Source organism: Symphodus melops (assembly GCF_947650265.1).
Source record: "Symphodus melops genome assembly, chromosome: 20".
Lineage (NCBI taxonomy): Eukaryota > Metazoa > Chordata > Actinopteri > Labriformes > Labridae > Symphodus > Symphodus melops.
The window spans coordinates 6,736,567-6,758,864 of NC_136710.1; the positions used below are offsets into that span (position 1 = coordinate 6,736,567).

Sequence of the window (22,298 nt, forward strand, 5' to 3'; positions counted from 1 at the left end):
CAGGACCACCTCACCAGGCCGACCCCAGCTTATCTTGTCATCTTGTGGCCTCGCTCATTGTTTGGCTGATGGACTGACTGGCTGCTTTTGAAAATACTGGCCCCGGCAGATGAGATTAGCCAGCACTTTGTGCACTATGGTTTTATGAGAGACAGAGGAGTGTAGTGAGGAGACCTCTGACCACTTGTTCAAATCATGGTTGACGCACTGGAAGTCAGTCAGTTATGATAATGAAGTCGGAGTGGTGTCTATGCCATTTCAAAGGCAGCAGCAAACGCAACGATGGAATACTTAGTATAGGAACAGTGAATTTCATTTGATGACAGCATAGCTCCATTAAAAAAAACACTTGAAACCAAAAGCCAAGCATTTCAAGAGTATCAGTTTCCAAGATTCAATTCCCATTTTTAAATAATGTCTTTTGAAATACTGTACACTTTTGATATAAGGTGTGACCTGGATGAGGTTATTCTCAGATATTTATTTCTTAATACTGCAATCAAATCACAAGAAGAGTGTCTCTGCAGAGAGTCAACGCTTAGCACCTGCAGGCTAAGTATTAATGATGGTGGGCTAACACTGAAGGTCACAGGTGTTGAAGGTGTATCGACGTTGTCTACGTTTTCAAGGCAGACGTTAATGTTGGGATATTTATGTCACGACTGTGTTGAGCATCACCTCTCAGAGTTAAGCTCCGTAATAATTTAGCATGTCGCGTAGCCATTATTAAAGACTTTATTGTTATCTTCAAGGAGGAAAAGGGATACCTCGGCTGCAAACGCAAAATAGACACAAATACATAAAAGATACAATAACATTGTGTTGCTCTCCATTAAGTGGCAAATTGAAATATACGTAAGGTTTCAGTGCTTCTACTTCCTGACTCTGATGACTGAAACACTCATTTCAGTTCATGTATTGTTGCTGTCCGATGAGCCAGGCAAATTTCAATCAGGATGTGATCGGTCACACCTCCAAAGTCTTGAAAATTAAATTCAAAGCATAATAAAATGTATTTATTCTGAGAGTGATAAAGGATAGTTTCAGTTTTATCAGTGTTTATAAGGAGGTTTAAACACTTTTAAGTGTGAGTGTTAAATGTTTAAATGATGGAAATGTGGTTGGGGGGGAAAGTCGCATCCTCCTATTGAAACGAATTGAGCTTGCAGGCTGGAGTCTATGTGGGATGCCTGTGATCATCATTGTTGGATAAACCAGCAAGTATATTGAGGCAGATGTTGCTTCTGCTGAAATGGAAGGTGCGACCTCTGATGTATTACCAAGCTAAAAATAGCGTCACAGAGGCAAGATCGTCCACAGGATGCGCTTCAAAGATCAGTTACGAGGCGGGTTTGTGCAAGGAGCAGACTGCGTGTGTGTCCTCTGTGTGATGTGGACGTTCAGTCACCAGTGTAGACTTTTCTATGTAACTCGCAAATCAAACCCAGTGTAACGTGCTTATCTTCTTTTTTTTTTTTTTTTTTTTATCCACTCCAATTCCACTAAACTCCCACCTCATCCACTATAAAACCAGGCTGCACTGCATCATCTCCGTCACTGGCTGTTTATTTTAGTCGTTTGTGACGTGTTCATGGGATTATCTCCCATTATGACGGATGTCAACCTAATTTCCTGCAAAATCCAAATGTGCACTGCTGAACTCCTACCAGATTATAAACTGCATCTGTTATTGATGGTTTTGTTGGGCTTGAAAGGGTTTGGGCTGTATTAAAAGCAGTTTTCAAGCTAATTTGGAAGAAATCATATCGATTTTTAAAATGTATGTTAAAAGTAGGGTTTATACAATTCTCCGAATCCTTACCCTCTCATTTGCAGGCATGTAAGGATTGTAACCTACTATGGTTGATCTTTCATAGAAATTGTATGTCTTGGTGTGGTGTGTTTTGAACGCCACGTGCCTTTGTCCTTGATTTGCACTGCATGCAGACTTCTATGTAAGCGGTGGGAGCTGTCGTGTTTTTATCCTCTGAAAGGAAAGTTGTAAAAGTGACCTTGAATAAAAAAAGTAGGTGGAATTAAATAAGTTGCTTGTGTGAGTTCTACTGAGGCTCCCATGTCATGTAAGAAAGGTACAAATGACGAGCTCTGAGAGCATGTAGGAGCAGCGTTTAAAGAAGAGAAAAAATAAGGATAAGGAAAAGTAAACTGCAAAAAGCCAAACAGTATATCTTGCAGAGAGAAAGTAAATGATTTGAGCTCATATAGCAACAACAGAGCCAAAAATTTAAAAATACAAAGCCTGCTACTTTGATCTCACCATGGCAATGAGGAGTCCAAGTTTGATCACCTCGAGTCAGAGCTGCTTCTTTGACCATTTCTCCTCTTCTGTTTTTAACCAGCCAATGAGTTGTCTGGACTTTGGCATTGTTCTGATTAAATCACCTTGAATGGACGCAAGTTCTCATTGGCATCACAGATGCTGATGGCAGGCTTTTTATGTCCTCTTTTGTCAGTCATTGTACGGTTTGGCTTCCTCCTTTATTCTTATCAGTGTATGCGCTGGCTCTTCGCTGCCTTGGTGAGGGTTTGAAAGTCACCCTGCCACTTATAACAGTGTCAGTGCTGTTATTAAAAGCACAATGAAATCAGCTTTAGTGATAAGTAGAACAATGAAGCTGATTATTTTGCCGTGAAAAAAAAGCCCATAGTCCATGCAGAGGAGAGGGACTGTGAGTTGATGTACTTGTGCTTGAAGTTTTTAAGTAAGTTTTAAATTATTTTTTTATTTAGCATTGATTTTAAAGTAGGATCCAGAAAGAAATCAATAACTTATAAATAACAATACATTTATTTATTTTTTAGTTATAGCTCTCCCAAGAGTCTTGGGACTGCATAGAGTCCTCAACAAAGCTTGTTGCTTTTTGTGTGTAAAATAAAATACTATGACCGGCATTCATTGTTGGAGGAAAGTGTAAATCCATTTGTTTCATTTGATGGTTTTATCTCTCTTAGGTGGTAAAAGTAAAAGTTTACTATGCCCTAGATTAAGTGCCAAGTAAGCAGCAACTCGGCCAACACGACAAGCTTGTGTTCTGTTCAGATTCAGGCTCTGTCAACTCAAACACAATGCTCTGGTTGCAGTACCATGGACAGCTCTACCTCAGGCCTCTCACACGTCTACGACCGCAGTGTCATTTATATTCCTTTAACCTCTCCTTTGCCGTGTCCCTTTGAAAAGGAAAGATATGAGACAAGAAAGAAGTCTGTCATTGTTGGAATTTCTGAGAAAATCTCGACTCGATGTGCTGTGAAGACAATTCGGAAATAGAAGCATTTTTGTCACATGTAAACCTCATGCCATTGTATAGGTGGGGTTTGTTCAGGCTAATCCACAGCAGAGATAGCTGTTACTAACAGGGGACAGGTGAAGGAATGTCTTTGGACAATAACATATAACCATCCTGCAAGTCTTTGTTTTCTGGAGTAAGTAACAGACTGATCAGATCTTAATCCATCAGGTAGAACTTGAAGATTGGAAAGCAGACATATTTAAATATTTAAATGAAGCTGTTTTCTAAAACATTTTAACATTGTGTATTTTTATGTGAGAAACACCACTCAAATAGCGCTGGTTGAGTTAACTGTCCTCCTTATCCAAGGCTCTTTTTTTTATTATTATTATTGGTCTGGACCCGAGGGTGATTTTTAGCTCCCAATAGGTATAAGGGTGTTTGTTATACATTGTATTTCTCTGGTAGAGTGGCTCAATGCGAAAAAAGGTCATGTCCTACGTAGTACGTATGTTCAGATTTAGCAACATGAGCCTCCACTGCTGGCAAACTTCATACGAGAGATGCTGTTTAAGGTGTTTTTCTTTTCTTTTTTTCCATGGGCGAGCCTGAAGGTGAAGCAATGAGGCTTGCAAGAAACAGAAAGCCATATCGATCAGGGGCTATTTTTGAAAGCGGGGGGTCGAATTAGCTAATGTAGCGGCACTGTAAAAGCATCATGTGAAGGGCATCAAGATCACTATCTGGCGGCCGTATGAAATGACATACACACAACATGGACAGATGGAGACGCTGCATATAGTCGGAGGTAGCCAAGGACCGACAAGCCTTACATGCTAAACGCTTCCCTCAGAGGGATTTTTGACCCTCAATACCAGCCGTGCTAAGCCGCAGCAGCTGAACATTACATCAGCGCTGAGAGACGCCATTCATGTAATACCCATAATTTGTTAAATCCGGGGTGATGATGTCTGCTGCGCGCTGAGTGCTGCTGTATAGATCGCAGAGCCGCAGACAGACCCTACACCACGCAGATAACCACAGAGAATTCTAAAGCAAATTTAAGGAAGTAAACTCATGGAAGTGATTGCAATCAGGCAGTCTCTAATGAGCTAATTAGAAAACACTCGGAGGCTCATTGAATCTCCTGAAAGCCTCCTCTCCTGTGTTCTCGTCTCAGAGCGTTACCACTCGTGTCCATCAGTGACGGACGAGTGATGCAAGAGGCTGCAACTCAACCCTTACCCCGTCACCACTCAAGCCCACCAAGGTGACCCAGAGAGGCCTCGATCAGCATATTAACCCGTCTGAACTAAACCTGACTTGTTAGCAGAAGCCTTCCTCTGCAGCCTGTTCTTCTCTAAGATTAGGGTCTCCTGTGTGTGTGTATTTTTTCTCTGATAGAAGCTGACTGTCTGTTAACCTGCTGACAGTGCAACAAAACATTTACAAAGAGAATTGCTGACTGGATTGAACACACAACCTCAAATATGAATTACCATTTGGACTTGGCGAAAAGATACTTTTTATCTCGTGTTTGACCACGAAAACAAGTCTGAGTTTGTTCAACATGTGACTTCATCTGTCCAATGAAAAAACTCTGTGTTTTTGAATCAGTAGTTGGATGAACCGGATTTCAGCTGTAAATCGATTTAGAACAACAAATACACGATCAGCGACTGACATGGGCTCATACGTCAACAGGGCTGATATCGGCCGTTACTGATGTTGAACAGATGCATCAGTGCATCCCCATAGTTTTAAGTAAACTATGCGACAGTAACAAACAACAACAGTGTGGTGCTGGCAGAGATTGTAGTGGTAGGTCACATATCGGTGTATCTCCGCTTACACCAGATATATTACACCAGGCTGTATTGGAAGGGCATTCGGCATTTGGGAAGAGTAAAGTCTCGGTATGGGGAAGGAAAAAATGGTATCAGTGGCTTGTTGTGCTTTTTTCAGTCCATTAAAAGTTCCCCTAAAAGCCTTCTGTTTCCATTTGTATTGACCCAAATCCACTCTTCAGACATTCCCTACGGTAATAATATATTTCGGAGATGAGAATACATGCCTAGGTTGAGAGAGAAAACACGTTTTGTTTTCCTTTTACCTTGACTATTAGTGAGTTCCTCTTCACTAATAATGATCTCAGTATCCAGGTCAACTGACTGGACTGGAACATATATACAGTACTGTGAGAGGTGCCAACCTTTCAACCTCTAGTAGCCCTGTTTTGCTGTCCCTCCACCGCTGACTTTTATTTATTTATTTATTTTGCTATGGGGATGTGGCTACAGGAGACAGGAGAGTGTATAGAGTTGGAATATAAAAAGTTTTGAAAGCGGGTCACCAGCTTCCAGATCAACAACCTCTGTACATGGGGCATGCAAACTATCCACTGGCGTCCCCTGCTTTTTATTGATGTTCTTGTGAATATAGAACACAACAGCAGTACTGAATATGCTTGAAACTAATGTGGATGCTATATTGTCGTGCTATTCCTATGGCTGATGCCTGGAAAACATCAAGTCTCTCTTATCATTAGGGACTGACAATGCAGCAGGATGATACAGCCTAGCTCAAAGCAAACAAAAAGACAAGAAGTAAGTCATGCAGGTACACAGGAAAGTGCAGCAGAGAAGAGTGAGTGCTGCACCAGGAACACAGCAAACGTGCTGCAGAATATAAATGCAGACTTCTGGAAGAAACGTTTGTCCGTCTGCTGCAATCCTGAAAACAAAGAAGTGTTCAGCCATTAATTGTTTAATGCATCCGTAGATCAAAACTAGGATCAGGCTTGCAATAGGTCATTATTCCACTGTTTGTGTTTAATCATGCCGCCCTAATATGAAAACACACAATGTGGTAAAGAAGCATACCCACTTTGAACTTTATTTACTCAAGTTCAGTTAAAAAGGAAACCGATAAGCATTTGTCGCTGATCATACCTAGCATGATTACATTCACTCACAAATATGACACAGCAGTTTTTGTTCCCCTATTTGTCTTCCACAAGCCTGAGTCTGATTGGTTCATAGAAGGGGAGGGGGGGTGGCAAGAGGAAGCAATTTTGGCTTAGACCTGGTGAGCTTTGCCTTGTGGGAAATCAGCGTCATGGCAGATCCTGTAATTAGTTCTGCTTGTTAGAAAAATGAAGGGGTTACTAATTAGCGAGTGGATGGCTTCTTGACTTGTTGTGCATCTTTTCCCTCCTTTCCTTGAAGATCATCATTATCGTCTCCAGGCAAAACAGAAGAGAGAGAGAGAGAGCGCGATGCTGCTCAGTCGTGCCACTCAACAGTTGAGCTCGAACGCGATGAATCTAGATGGACAAATCTCGAAGGGTGTTCTGTCATGCTCTGACAGACAGGCTGCCTACTATAAGCATGTGTAGGCAAATGCCTGGAGCAGTGCAAGATTTCACTTTTCAAGTTTGCTTAACAAGCATTGCTGTCTTTACATGCAGGCTCTATGCTTGGTGCTGCTTTCAACTGTGTCTGTGATTTAAAAACACAAGTATTTATAATGCAGTAAAATGTCAGATTTACTGTTATGATTACTTTTTTACATCAAATCTGTCAACCTGGCAGGTTACTTGCACCTTTTACACATTCTTATTCTTTTTCCCATGACCTTGTTGCAACTGATAAAATGCATAGTAAGAGTCAGCTTAGGAAGGTCTAAAGTGCAGCTTTTATACGCCTGTTTGATTTCTATATTTCAGATTTTAAAAACACATGCAGTGGAGTATGGACTCAAAGCTTCATTTTACAGCTTAGTCTGCAATTTTATCTGTATATTATGATTTTGGGTTAAAGTTAATCATATTGGGAAATGAACCAATTTGGTTTTTTTCTACAATGAAAAATGTTTTAGCCTTAATGCTGCTAACTAATACTGATAATAATGTACATAGAGGTAGTAGCCTATTCGCTTAGCCATATCGTCACCATACAAGCTTTGCACTCTCCAAAAGTGCTTAACAGCTTACAATCAGTGTAACAAGAAGAAATGTTCTGACTGTTGTTTCAAGTTTTTAGGTGACAGGCATCAACAGAAAATCAAGAAATAGTCCACTGTGATGGCAGACAGACAAAAAAAGAAGATTTTAGGTTTTTCCCAAAAGAATGTGAGTTTAGTAAATAGTTATTAAGAGTCAAGCATAAGTCTGTTTACACACTAGCAATGGAATTCTTTCCATTGTACTGAACAGTGCAGAGATTCTAGACTAGACTATATGACATCTGGGAATTTTCTTTTCAAACTTTTTATGACAAGTCAAATTTTATAGTGTAGTACTTCAGTAAATCCTAAAACATATATATGTGATAATGATGTTGTTTAAATAAGGGGATTCTTAGAAATGAGTAGTAAACGGTGTATTGGGATATTGTAGAACAATGTGACACACATACATATAACGGGCTTTACTCTCATATGAGCCACACTAAGATTGTACATTTTATTCCCTGCACACTCTCACTCGTTGAAAAGGAAATTAAGTGGTAATGATATTGAAATTGGCTCATAAGATTTTATATTAGGCAGATTGGTGTTAACATAATTTATTGTATATCCAAGGTATCATGTGCAGTGTATTAAGGATTTGAAGGACAAAGAACAGCAATGAAGGATTTAATCAAACTCCTTCAAGAAAGTACAAGCAAGAAAGTGTGTTCGAAAAGATTTTAGTCTCTTGTGTAATGTGGCTTGGATGTCGGAGCATAAAGAGAATGCAAATCAAATTCATCCAGAAATAGACCCCCTTTTGTGCACTCAGATTGTGTATAAGAAGACCTATAATCCGCCTCTGATGTTTCGAAAGTTGAGACTTCCAGCTCTGCTTTCAGCGTTCTACCGCTGCGCGCTGATTCCTCCGAAAGTCCCTCCTTTTAAGCTGTGGGCAATTTGAGCGATGCAAGCGGAAGTGTTTCTGCATGATGTCACGCTCTTCATCGATAATTCTCCATAACACAACGTTACATGCATGCGGCTGCAGAGGGACATTTATCTCCCTCAGCTGATCCTCTTCCAAGAATGATCCTGATGTGACATTACGTAAGACTGGGAAGGCAGAGCTGCTGGTATTAGAGAACACACAAACTCCAGAGAACATACTAATCTCCCTATGTGATTATTAGTCATAATATTTAACACTGGCTTAATGAGCGACCCACGGCGTAATCTCTATCTGGCATATTCACCTGTTCTCCCCTCACCCTTCTCGCTTGCCTTTGAGGAGGGTGATAGGGAGTAAAAAAGAATAATTATACCCCTGAGTGTGCTTGGAATTACCCCTGATGATATGAAATGTGTAAAAACTAGATTATTGTTGAATAGCTCCGTGGAAAAACCACAGGATTAAATAAGTGTCTCAGCTCGTATTTTTGGCAAATGTTCCCTCGTTTCTGTAATTATTCTGTATACAGCAGCAAACCTAATATATGGTAAATTATGAGCTGTTAAGCAGAAACAGTGGGACACTGATTTTCTCTATGACTGCAGTGGGAGAGTTTTCACAGGAATAAAACCAGCTCTTATGTAAAAGTTCTTTCAAATTTATGTGAATATTATTCATTTTACCAATTCAAAATGTTTGTATAATTGAAAAAAAAAAGGTAACGATTTATCCTTAAATTTTTGCAACACATGTCAGCAGCTAAATAAAACTGGAGTTCTTATCTTTCCTTGTACAAAATGCACACATTTTGATATTCAGTGTCATTCAGAGCAGTCAACAGGCAAATAAAAAAACTTTGGAGACTCTTTAAAAGGTATGTTTGCTCTGCATTTGTAATCACTCACAAGATCAAACTGGATAGTTTTTCTGCATGTCATTTAGCATTTGTGGCGATTTATCAACTCACATAATTGCCTCCACATTTTCACATTTTTTGTCTGATATTTGTGTAGGCTGTGAAACCAAGCCTCCGTTTGTGAAGAACTGAACAAAAGCCACGCGTTTGTAACCTCGCAGTGAGAAATGAAGGCCTTTGAGCGACTGTTTCATTTCACATACACACGCACACCCTTTTTTTTGGAGATGAAGTGAGCGCTGTTCAGTCAGTTGGTGAAAGGCTTTTGTTTCAAAAATAGACTTTGTTACGGCGCTACACATGCCAAATAGACCTGCTGAGAAGGATGGCAGAGAACTGAGTGATTGTTTAAAGGCTGGAGTCACTTTGGCATGACCAGGCGCATACTCTCTGAAGCCAATCACATCAGAACTGGCAGAACAAAGTTTCAGAGATGAAATATCTTCACAACAGGACACAGCTTTTTTTTTTACTGAAAGAAAAGAGATTTATTCCATAGTTAAAAAGTTGGACAGTATTTATACCACACTTGTGTTGGTCTGTTAGATAGAAAGCTTTAAACCATTGATTGTTATCTTAGTATTAAGCCAGTAACCAATGAAACTGCTGGTGCAAAGGTTACAAAATGCAGCATATTTAAAATCAATATTTAACACCTTTTAACTTATTATGTGAAACAAATGGTGGCGGTTCAGCTGTGGTGTTAGTTTGAGATGTCATCAGTTAAGTTTGGCATTAAATAATTATGTTTGATTAATCCACGTTGTTTTTTTGATCAAATATGATTGAATTGCAGAGAAAAGTTAGTTTATTTATTTTCTTAAAAAAGAGCTAGTCGAAAAGATTAGTTCACGCAGTTAACAGAAAGATTTCTGCCAAGTGACAGTTAGCTTAGCAAAAAGACTGCTAACAGGGGAATCTGTTTACTTGGTTTAATTGGCTCTTACCAGAGATAACAAAACCCATCTATCATCACAATCATAAAACATGGCGGGCCTTTCTTTAGTCCTTATAGTGTTAAAATTAAATATTTACTAAGAGTACAAGCTTCAGTTGTTTCATAAGACTGCATCTGGTGAAACAAAAAAGGTTTACAACAACGCATTAATAAAGTGTAAATTATTATTATTATTGAACTCCAAAAATTGTGGTGACAATCTGAGAAAATTGTAACCATGTTTGTCGTTAAATAAAATGCTTCAGCAGAACGCCAATTAGCTTAGCTTAGAATAGCATAAAAAACATAAAAACTGGCAACATGGAAAACACCTATCCAAAATGTAACAATATCCCACAATAAACTCATTTAAAACGCAGGGTAAAATATAAACAGCATTTTTCAGGCTAGCTCTTTCCAAACAGTGCAAGTGCTTCAGTTGTGTTTAAATTTCTATTAAATAAGAAAAACTGAAATGAAATGTTTAAAAGAATTTCAAGGAAATTCAATCTCATCTTGCTCGTCTTGCGACTGACACAGGCAACACAGCAGAGGGGAGGAATCTGTCTCTCAAGTCTTGTCCACATACATACATCAGAGTCAGTCATCACCGTCAGTGTTAACTGTAATGTCTTTCTCTACTGTCTCTTTCATCTCGTCTGTTCTGTTATGTGCGGCATGCTTCACATCTATGTCCTGTTTTTCTCTTTCTTTCTCTTTCTCCCCCACTTTTACTTCTTCTTCTCTTTGTGTTGGATGAGAAGACAAGTCCTGGGGCAATGGAGGATGACGGCAAGTTGTCGGTAGGTCCTGTCTGATTGACACTCTTCTTCTCGTCCGCCTCTGTGTTTGTCCCTGTTTCTGTGAAGATGTAGAAGCGAAACTTGTGTTCTTCCAACCATAATGTGAACCAGACATGAACACTGTTATCTCTAACCTTCAGCCTCCCTCTGTCTGAGAGACTCGCTCTGCCTTGTTTTGCGAATCCTTTTTGAACCCAGCATGCAAAAGAAAAATCAAAGGAGCATGAATTTAGAAAATGTAAGACTCTTTCAATGCTTGTACCGTACTTCCAAAAAAAGTGTTTAGTTTTTCATCCACATTCTTAAGGAAGAAGATAAAACAGAGCAGCAGAAGGAGCATCTTCAGGCTTCACAGTGAGAAACTGCATCTTACACGAGCCCTGACAGTCTACATGTCTCCCTTGCCCTCCCGCTCACACCCATATGGGCCTGTGAATTAGCACCTGACACCTCCTGCGCCTACGCATCACCTGTGGGAAGCCAAAAGGGAGGACAAACAGCTGCCGCCTGCAACCATGCTTAATTTTCCACAGTTCTCCAGTCCAGCATTGTCTGCTGAAGTGACCTTGGCGAGAGGATGTTTTAGAAGAAGAAAAAAAAACCTCATATGTCCCTAAAACCACGAATGCCTGGCTCAGTCTACGGTGCTTACATTTCCAAGAAGCTGAGACACCTCATGATTTCACTGGGTTTAGTTTTTTTATGGGGGGGTTTATGCAAATGAGGATAAGGGAATCATACTCCAAAGGGTTTAGAAATTACCTCACTGGGGTGGCCACAACTGATAGTCAGATGTTAATGTGTGTAGGTTCTGGATGACAAAAACAACAGCGCATTATTGGATCAAACTTGGAAACAACAACAAAAAGGAACATGTCCCATGCAATAGACTGTTTGATTGACCCCTTTTTTCTCCTCTCACAGGCCAGACCTCGGCTCCAGAGAGGTGGTAGCTCCGCCTCCCTGCACAACAGCTTGATGAGGAACAGTATTTTCCAGCTGATGATTCACACGCTGGATCCTTTAAGTGAAGGTAAGACAGTCCGACAATCTTCACTTTGTAAAACAAGCCTACAAAGCTGGATTATCTGTGTAAGTATTATGAGAAGGGTGTGCAGTACTGATGTTCCTTTTTGCAGTTGGTGATGTTGTTGATCTTCCCTAGAACTTAAACCTTTCAGGTTTTTTCTGACTGTAATCCTGTTTTTCTGATGGTTCTGAAATGTACGAATGAACATAAGTGTCAAATTTCCCCTCAAATGATTCATGCAAATACTCTTTTCTTATTACAATTATACCACCACCAACAAGCATGCCTATGATATTTTACAAAGTCCACAGTCAAAAGTAAAGAAAGGCTTTATTCAATGCAAAATCAATCAAAGTTTTGTATCCACTGTCTCCGCCATCATCAGGGAAATGCAACATTATGCCGAGACTGAATTGATCCCTTTTTCAAAAATAGTTCCATACCAGACAAGGTGAGCTCTGTGCTCTGTCAAAGTACAGATGAGGTGGAAGATCATTTTCCTTTATTCCAAGATGAAGGCCTATTAGCCTAACTAAAGGAAAGATAGAACGGCAGTGTCGGTGCTCAGCTCAGGGGATGAATATGTTAATACGCTATGGGGAGGTGCAGTGTCATCCCTTTCTCGCACTGCCGCGAAAAGGCGAAAGGGAAAAAAAAAATGCAAATGAATGGAGAGCTGGCAGGGAACAGGGGTTTGAGGAAGGTTTAAAGAATTTGTCATAAGATCTTTTTAACACAAGACTTTTAAATTGGGGTTGTAAGTGGTATCTCCTAATGTGATGAATCGTAATCTCTGAAATATTAAATACTGAAACTTATTCTGTGTCCTCATAATCTTCTCCCTTCCAGTTAAATAGAAAGCATCAGTGTCAGGATAACAGCAGAAAGAAATGCCGCGCAGGGCAAGGTCAAAAAGCCATTTACAAGCTCAAAACAATGTCTAAACTGAATATTTCCCCTCTCGCTGGATGTGATCTCATTAGTGGAGGTCTGTACAGCAGCAAGGAGGCATGTCAGCCTTCTCAGAAATGACTGTACATTCCTTGAAAGTCAAACCTAGAATGAGTCAGCTCAGGAGAGATGAATAAGCTATGCCGACAAAAGCCTTAAAGTGCCCATTAACATGCATCAAGTCATTGTCGAACACTGAATCCAAGGCGTCACATCAGTGAGTGTATTCATCTTTTCTTTTTTTTTTCGGTAATTAAAATATAAATCAAAGCCTGCTGGGGGAATGGAGGCTGCACGACTGTCGAGAAAAGGATTTAGCATGTACTCCACCCTGCCAGTCCTGGTGAATCTATTTGTCTACTTAGGGGTTAATATCCTGCATTCATGTCGGTAGGCTGAAATACTGCATGCTCGCTCAATAAACTAACTGAACTGTCTTCTGTTTGCGTTGAAGGCTTAATCACTATCAATAATACCAAAATGAAAGCAACATTTTTTCTCTGTTCCTTTCTCCTGGCAAATAACGGAGTGGGAATGAATGCAGTGAAACAACAACTGCCGTGTCAGGACTCATTCGAAATGACTTAATTACCACAGAGAAGAACAGGAACACTTTGGGGCTTCAGTTTGATTTGGATAAATTATGGAACGATGTCCACGTGGCACGTTGACAGTTCGACACGCTCCAGTGAGCATGTAACGATGATATTAGTCCACATTAGAATGCACTTATCACATGCCTCACTCGTTTTGTGCCTTAAACAATCTCATTGCACCATTACCAAAAGGCCTAATAAACGTCTGCCCTGTTCAGAGATTAGTGCCTGTGTTCTATGGACGTTTACTGTTATGATTAATGCAAAGGAGCATTTTGTTGGGGAGCTCGTTGCATGGAGAGGGACGAACAGGTGCACCCATCAAAGACAGAGGCTGTGCAGCTTGTCCTTGTGCGCTCTCAGCCTTTAAGTGTAGCTCATCTAGGCCGAGGGGAGCTGGCAGGACTCCATCCATACATTTTTCATGGAGGTTTCTTAAAATAAAGTCGCTTCCGAGCCGGAGAAAAGTCTGAGGTTGTTCTGCTAGTGATGGGAACTGGTTTAGCTGTCACGTGTTGTACCTTCTGGGGTTGGAATGTTTTGAGCTGTCTTTGTGTTTTTCGGGTTTTCTCTGCATTTAACTCTCATCATTTCTGTTTGTTGCCTTACTAGTGTTTGTTGATTACTTTGGCTAACCAGATTAATTTGAATGAAAGTATTTTCCTGCTACACACAACACAAAGTTTTCTTTCTTCAAACATCACCGGACTAGTTAAGGTAACTGGAAGTGTCTGTAAAACAGACTTTACTGTATGCAGGGAAAAAAAACCCTGCTCTATGTATGTTAATATCTGAGAGAGTGAACAGTGTTGTCTGTGTGGTCCGTGTGGCACTCTGAAGACAGAAGTTTGAAATTCTGGGATGTGCTTGTCAACCTTTTTCCTCTGAGTTTTAAAAGAAAATAATAAGACTCACATCTTTCATCTTTATGCTAAATATGGAACTAGAGCACAGTAGCAGTTAGCCTAGCTTAGCATAGACACTCAAAAGCATTTCTCTGAAAATGTCAGGTTGTCAAGTTTCAATAATTTGACCTCTGAATTTAAAAAATAAAACAAGCTTATTGACTCTGATCCAGAAAGAAACATCAATGATTGAATGTATACAAACACAATAAATATCACATGGATTTATCTGTTCTCTGTTTCTGTCTTCCAATCTCTTTCTTCTACTTTCACCTCAGAATTTGCTGACTCTGGTGAGTTACTCCTCTAATTTCCGTACCCCCCCTCCCTAAAAAAAGATCTGTTTGTTCTCATTCCAACAGCCTGGAGGCAACTCTTGCCCGACGTGTTCCCTGTGTATACATCCCTATAGCGCCGCCGTGCTGTATGTCAATTCTGTGCTGTCCATCCCTGCAGACTCTCTTTCTAATATCTCATTCTCTTCTGTGGATGTATTCTTCCTGGAAATCCTCTGTGACCATTTTCTGTATTGTTTTCCCCATTGTCCCTAATCCTCTCTCTCCTCTTAAGAACTCCTTTTAGATCTAGACTTGTGGTTTTGCTCTCCGTGAGACAGAGAGAATCCCAAAAGGATTATTTGGGTTTTTCTTGTCTGTGTTGTTTAAAGGTGTTTTTACCCTTCAGACATTTAGAGATGCATGCCAGTGTGGTAGGAAAAGATGGATTATCAGATCCACCTTGATGAAGATGTGCTTTGTTCAGGGTAATGTGGATTGGGCTGATAAAGGAAAAAATGTCAGCTGTTATCCTCCTCACCTGCCCTTGGCAGGGGTAATAATCAATATGAGCTTGAATGAGCAATGTGTACTTTTCCTTCCATTGTCTTTCACAGTTAGCGGTTCCCAAAATACTTTGAGAATACCAAAGATGTCTTTTCATTATTCATACACAGATAGCGATACCAATATCAGAAAATTGCGACTATCTCATAAAATTGCTATTTAAACCAGAAACAGTAGCTTATACATTGAGCTGCACTGCCACAATGGCTTATGGCTTCAACCAATAGCTACAGTATGTTTAAGGGCATCTAAAGTAGAACATTTGCGAAGCCCTGTACCTACGTAAAGGCCGGCGCACGTAGCCCGATGTTGATCTTCTCATGAAATATAACTATGCATCAAATTGACACAGACCTGTAATTGGTCTGCTAGGTAGGACTGTATTTCCAGCGTTTACAACATTTTTGATACTGTAGCCTTTTTCGAAATTCTGAGCCTACTCATCATCTCCATTTCAGACATTATATACTTGGTTTCAGTCACCATGGTTTCCTATACACACACAAAAAAAAGCAAAGAATGTGGTGGAACAGGAAACTGACGATATAACGAACCATTGAAAGAAATAACATTGGAAAGTAGCGTTCATTTGGCGAGGTACTGGAGAGCTAAGCAGACCCACCAAGGCAGAAGTAATTAGTGCGCACAACGATGTAGGACACTTTAGTGTAAATTCAACACAAAAGAATAAATCAGGCTTTCGACCCTGACTTGCACGCAATGAACATCAGGTGCTGCAGTTTCCCTGTGACACTTAAATAGACACATTGTGAATAGATAAGTTTTACACTGTATTTCCTATCAACTGGTACCCAAACCGAGGTGTCAGAAATCGTGGGTCAATTAGTGGTATCCTAACATCTCCATTACTCAAGCTTGAAATGAAGTCCAAGACCAATAACAATCCAGTTCTTGTTGTATTGATTGTCTTTTAGTTCAATATAGACCTCTTGTTTAGGAACACTGTAACAGTCTGGTACAGTTCTGCGCAAAAGTGCCTGCATCTCTTTTTCCATCAGTGCTACAAACAATATCACTTAGGAGTGGCAACACATATTGAAGTACAGAGAGACGGCGGGGTGAAAGGCAGAGTGCTGTCTCTCTACCGGCTAAGACAAGCCTTCCAAGACAGAACTTCCAAATTCAGGCTGCGTGCTCGAGGCCTTCATTAAGATTTATCACCCGAGATGTGAATCTGGTGGTGAATGTATGCATAACCACAGCTGAAACTGACCTCATCATGGAGGAAGTATAGGTGTTGTTTTTTAACAATAGGCCATACAGTTGTTTTAAGTGTATTCGCTCCATACGTTTTCAGCTGGAATGTACAACATGTTTATTGTTTTATATACCTCATTAGTGCTTTGTGAAAAATGTAAGGCAGCACTTTAAATATGGTGACACAAACCAGTGATCTCATCAGATGCTTTCCCTGCAGAGCATTACCTCACTGAGATATACTGGAAACACGGCTCACAGTGGCAATGTGGCCTTTGAAAGCTGTGATTTTTATTGAGCAGACATCGCACCAATGTCCATCGCAGGACAAGGTCATTTGGGTAAACCACGAAACCCCCCCGCTTTGGTAGACAGTACGATTATTGGGTGAACGGGTGAGACAAAGGAGGACGTGGCCTACTGTCTCACTGGAAGTTGTCGATGCAGAAATAAAAGGAAATAAGCCAAAGGGCAGCAAATGTGTGTGGGTTCTACAATGAGGGTGTAATTCATACACAAACAGAATCAAAAGTATGACGAAAACTGAATTCTGAGCTTTCTATGTTATTATTTTCGAAAATGTAATAGTCTTTTATTTTGACAAATTAATCCATTCATCCGTGCCAAATGTCTAGTTTCCCTCCCCTACCAGCTGTGTGGTGGCCCAGAGCCCAATTGATCTGATGGTTCAATATTACACTCACTGTCACTGACCTCCAAATCTGTATGCAGGGGAAATATATTTGTCCATTATTCAGATTTTAATAAATCCTCTATCTGGTGTCGCATTTCAGATATTTTCATCCACCCTTCTTACAGTATTTCTGTTCATGTGTTTTTTAAAACATGGAAATTAAGATCACACATAACAAGAATATGCATAGTATTGTTTACATCCTAGCTTTTTCCTCCTATTTCCAGTCTTTGTGCTAAGCAAAACCAACCTCCTGTTTGTTCCAGCGTTAAGTACAGGGAGAGTTATGAGAGGTATTTATCTTATGTACATTTTCTTTACTTTTCTTGCTTTTACAAGCAAGCAAGAAGGTGTACCTTTCAAAAGTATTCCTTTGATGCGTTTAAATGTGTGTTGTAAAAAAAAAGGCCTAAAAATGTGCTCTCCTTTATGTGTTTTCATAAATAACTGTACCTCCAGTATGTTATGTAACTTTGACAAGCAAACCAGCCCCTATCAACCCATCAATCCTCTAACCACACCACAGGACTAACACACACACGAACACCTGTGCGTGCAAACCCACACACAGACACACACACACACACACGCACACACCGCCCTGGCTCTCTGAGTTCGCCCTGTGCTAGATGGGTGAAAGAATCAATGTTAAAAGCCTTTTTGCTTTAGCACAGACTGAGTTTCCCCGATGCCCCAACCCCCCAGCAGACAGAGCGGGAATGCACTCACACAGAGACGCACACTCTTGCAGCTCACCAGAGGTTTAGAGGTCACACCACAAGGACAAGAGAGCCCCTGGTAAACAACAACAAGCCTGAGTCTCTCCCTGATCGCAGAGGGCATTAGGACAGAGGACTGTGTGGGCAGTGATTGTGCACAGGGTTAATTGCCCTCAAAGCAACCTCAGTTGGAGGCCAGCCTCACAGCGATCGTGCACTCCAAACCCAAACCGCCTAATCATACGGGATTGAGGCACTTGTCTGGGAGTGCTGCAGAGCGAGTGAAAAGCAGTGCAGTGGGATGTGTTTTTATCTCATTAGATTGTGTTTTCATGCTGGCCAAGTCTTGCATTTGGCATGAGGTTTGAACCATAATCCTTTCACATGTGAGTGGAGTGGTCGCCCACTGTTGGATGGCTGGTAGACTTTGATATTAGTGTGAGTCCCTGTGGGTTTTGACATGTACAGTGCTTCATGTACATTACACCCACTATAAGTTCAGCCACAAATATAAAGTTCTGAGGATCGTTTAAGGGTCAGTTTAATAAAAAAAAAAATAACACCATAAATCATATCACAATACTTGACCTTCATTTATACAGGGCGTCCAGCTAGCAAAAGCTAGCTAGACAGCCCTGTTACAAAATGCATAAATAAAACAATGTTGTATGGCCCACTGATACCTTTACATTAAAGAATTCTTTAGTTTTAAGTGACTGAATGTCCTGTTGACGTATTTGCTAATAAAAGTGGTGTACATCACTAGAATGGGACGGAATGCCAGTTAAAGTTTGAGCAGAGTAGAAAGAGTTTCTGTACTTTGTGCCGAGCTGCAGGTTAAGTAAGAGCATGAGTATGAATAATAGACCGCCTACATTCAGACGTACGGATAATAACTGCTATTGTGTATCGGAACACAGAATCTTTAGGCTGATGATGACACAGATTTGGGTTCACGATCGTCTTTGCTTCTGCTTTGTGAGGAGCATACATGAGAGGAGAGACTTCTGAAAAACAGCTCGGCTGATTTTGAATGTGGTGTTTGATGTGAAAGGAGTGGTTCAAATGAAGGTTAATCTTGAAGCTTATGCATACTGTGCTTTGAGCTGACATAGTTTTCCAGTATACCGGTCAGAGCAGCCTCTAGGTATAGATACTGATGACCTGTTCTAATAGGTGCCTTGAAACAGGGGAATTTGCATATTCCCAGATGTTTACACTGAGGTGTATCTAGTTGCCATGTATAAAATAGCGATATTTAAACATAAGTCAAGATTTTACATAAAACATAAAGCAACCACCTGAGTGATGTTTTTATATTTTGAGTCATCTATCAAGCATTCTTCTAGGGACCTGCGATCTGTGGTTCTTATGCAGAATACATGCAAAATAAAACAAAAGCTTTCTTCATAGTTAGTTATAGAACTACGTTGAATAACATACATAGTTGTATGTTTTGCAGTGCGGGAGAATCAGCCCTTCCAAGAAGACATTGTATTTAGTTTAGTCCTACTGTATCAATTACTTTGGTTTGAACATGACCAAATCAATCAAGGTGTTTGACCAGGAAATGAGCCGTCACAGTCATGTTAAGAGGCAGGGAGGCTGCAAACTGCTTTCAAAGTCCAGGTTAGGGAGCGGAGCTTGTCGTCCGGTGTCTCCTGTTCTGCAGCTTCACGTTCAGCTGTTGCTGCAGGTTTGGATTCCTGGCTAATTCATTATGCAGATGTGCTGACCATCTATTTACCGTAACACCAAGAACTGCTTCAGTAAGGGAATCAAATTAATTGTTTGGTTTTCATTGTGGAACTAAAATGCCGTATCGTCAAGTTTCTGAATAAGCTTGCGTGCAGAGGAGAGAGGGACTCATCTTTTTGTTGCATGTTGACCCAGTAAATTCTCTTCTGACTTTCCCGTTTGTTTTAATAGATCATTGTATACACGTCTTTTTTTTGTAGTATAACCAATGCCCCCTCCCTTTCCCCCCATCCTTGCAAATCTTCTTCTTTAACTTGAACAGTTGGGAGGCTCCTTATCAGACTGTACATATGATTTAAACCTTGCCGTTTTGTTTTGAACTTTTGCAGTGATGACTTTGGGACTTTGTTTCTATATGTCACTCCTTGTGCCTGTGTGTGATGTAGAAACCAGCCACCCTGTGTTGTTCTGTCATGTTCACTCTTTTCCTTTTCTCTGTGTGTTCGTTGCCTTACCCTTGTCTTTTGCTGTGATGTTGTAGAGCTTGGGACTTATGGGAAACTAAAATATTATCACTCAATGACTGAGGAAGGTAAGCTTGAAAGTTTTCACTTAACTCGCTTGTGTCATCCCTCTTGGTTTTTTTTCTCCATGTTTTTTTGTTACCATGAAGCAGCTCCTCCAAACCCATTTTTTCGTACGCTTGTGAGATTTATTTTGCTCAGATTTGCCTTTTAAGTTCAACAAACTCGTTGAGATTTCACTGACCTAAGTGCAAATCATTGTAGCCACACCATTGCAACGTTTACTTTTTATTCTCATCTTTTTTTTTGGCTTTTTCTTTTTTTTGTGTGTCTGCCCAGAGAATATGTACATACATATTTTGAGTTTCTGTGTGTAGTGTTGCTATGGATTGTATTCTATTTTCAAGAAAATTCGAGCATGTATGGTTTCGTGAAGTAGCCACTGTTGTTTCTTTGTATTCTGTGTCAAATTTTAAGACGTTTAGTTATCTGTGCTGGTAAAATTACACACAAACACACAGCAAACCATCCCATGCCTCACACTCGGGAAACACAAGGCACAAGGACTTCTTCTTTTTTTAATTTTTTTTTTCTCCTTTTCCTCTTCTTTTGATTCTTTGGCCCCATTTCTCATCCGCATAGCTGAGAAAAACATCATTCATGCCTCGGCGCTCACTCGGAGCCCCCACTTGCACCAGCAGCGGGTGCACAAATGTAAGACGTACGTTGCTGAATTTGGCAAACTGGGGTGACTCATCCCCCCAGTGGTTGCATAACAGGCAGCACTGACAGGGAAAATGAGCGGCTGTATAACGACAGCAAAGGAAAAGCTGCTTTTCTTAAAGGCTATGCAATTTCCTCATCTTTACTAAAATTAAACACCCTAAATGGACCTCCCTGGAAACATATTTTCCCCACTGCAAAGTTTTTCTTGATGATGTGGTTGTCTTTCAAACTATTGTCACACATGAGCAAAGTCTTTCTTTGTCTTTGTTTCGTCACTCTGAATCACACTGAAATAAACCGGGAGGTTTCTTTTTTTGTTCACCATTAGAGCAAAAGCATGATGAAATAGTCTGTTAAACTATACTCGAAGGGGGACTCAAAGTCGCTGCATATTTTAGGAAAAAAAAGTCAACACCTGTAGGCCGATACACATTTTGCGACATTAGTTTAAAGGAGCAATATGCAACACTGATGTGATAGGATTTAAAATGGTGACTGGAGTCCAAATTCAAAACACTGCAGAGAGATGTCTCCCCTCACCCCCCTGCTCCCTGAAGTCAATGTGGACGCCCTTTGCCATGTCCCTGACACTGAAGCTTCAGTTCTGCCTTTGAAGGTCCGTGTAAAAGTATGTTCAGCAACAGCACCGAGAAACCTTTATTACGGCAATTTTATTAAACACAGAATCAAAAAGCCTACTACTTGTTGACCCACATAGAGCGAACGATATCACAGCCGTATTTGATTAACAGACATACACATTGGACACTCCCTTCACACAGCTAATTAACAATGGCCAGCTGAGGTGAGTGATGTTACGGCAATGGAATTTTTGATGCTTCTTTTGGAGAAATGTCAAGTACTTGTGTGTGTGTGTGTGTGTGTGTGTGTGTGTTTGTGCTTGTGTCTGGAAAAGAGAGACGCTGGAGAGGGGAATGGCTGTTATGTGCCTCGCCAAAAAAAAAAGAAGAAAAAGAACAAAGTGAAGGGATGAGAGCATTCGGCAATGACAGATGAGTGAGAGAAACAGGAACGAGGGAGAAAAATACAGCGTGAGATAGAGGGGACAGGAGGAAGGCAGGCGGTGACTCGGGCTGTTTAATGATTTTGCCAGAAGGTCGCAGACAGTTTTGACATGGTTGGGTGGAGTATGCATCTACGCGTCACTGTGTCAAGCACTGACAAATCAGCTGCGCACCCTCAAAATTAAAACAAACAAACAAAAAAATCTTTCACATTGATCGCAGTGGGCTGGTTGGGAGAAGGCAGGACACGCATGCAAAACATGACACGCACAGGAAGTCAGTGAAATTGAATATGAGCACAGACAGCACCAAGGTTAATGTTGCTCAGGAGCTTTTACGAGATACATCAGACAAAATATCTCAGGACAGCGTTTTGTTTCATACTGTTCCTACAACTAAATACCCCAAGCCTGTGTAGCCAGCAAATAGTCAAATCTAAATGGGAACATAAAAACCTGCACTACAGGATTTTGATTTATTTATAGTCCTATTTGTTTTAATCTAAGTACTGTATTGTTGTTTGTGTGTATCGTCAGGGATTTTATGAAAAATCATTGTTC

At 40.4% G+C, this 22,298-nt stretch overlaps 2 protein-coding genes across 10 annotated transcripts in view; both read left to right on the top strand.

The window, feature by feature from the left end:
- Positions 1 to 22,298, top strand: part of etnppl (ethanolamine-phosphate phospho-lyase) — a 105,039-nt gene that overhangs the window by 31,544 nt on the left and 51,197 nt on the right. The window lies entirely within an intron of this gene.
- The window catches only part of slc24a2 (solute carrier family 24 member 2), a 44,280-nt gene that overhangs the window by 7,602 nt on the left and 14,380 nt on the right, over positions 1 to 22,298 (top strand). For 3 of the 9 annotated variants that reach the window (XM_079371920.1, XM_079371921.1, XM_079371922.1), the window contains exons 3-6: positions 10,762 to 10,810; positions 11,735 to 11,843; positions 14,571 to 14,585; positions 20,005 to 20,055. In XM_079371920.1, the coding sequence (XP_079228046.1) occupies positions 10,762 to 10,810; positions 11,735 to 11,843; positions 14,571 to 14,585; positions 20,005 to 20,055 (224 nt within the window). The remainder of the gene's footprint in view (positions 1 to 10,761; positions 10,811 to 11,734; positions 11,844 to 14,570; positions 14,586 to 20,004; positions 20,056 to 22,298) is intronic. The other 6 variants (XM_079371923.1, XM_079371924.1, XM_079371925.1 and 3 more) reach the window with 6 other exon arrangements.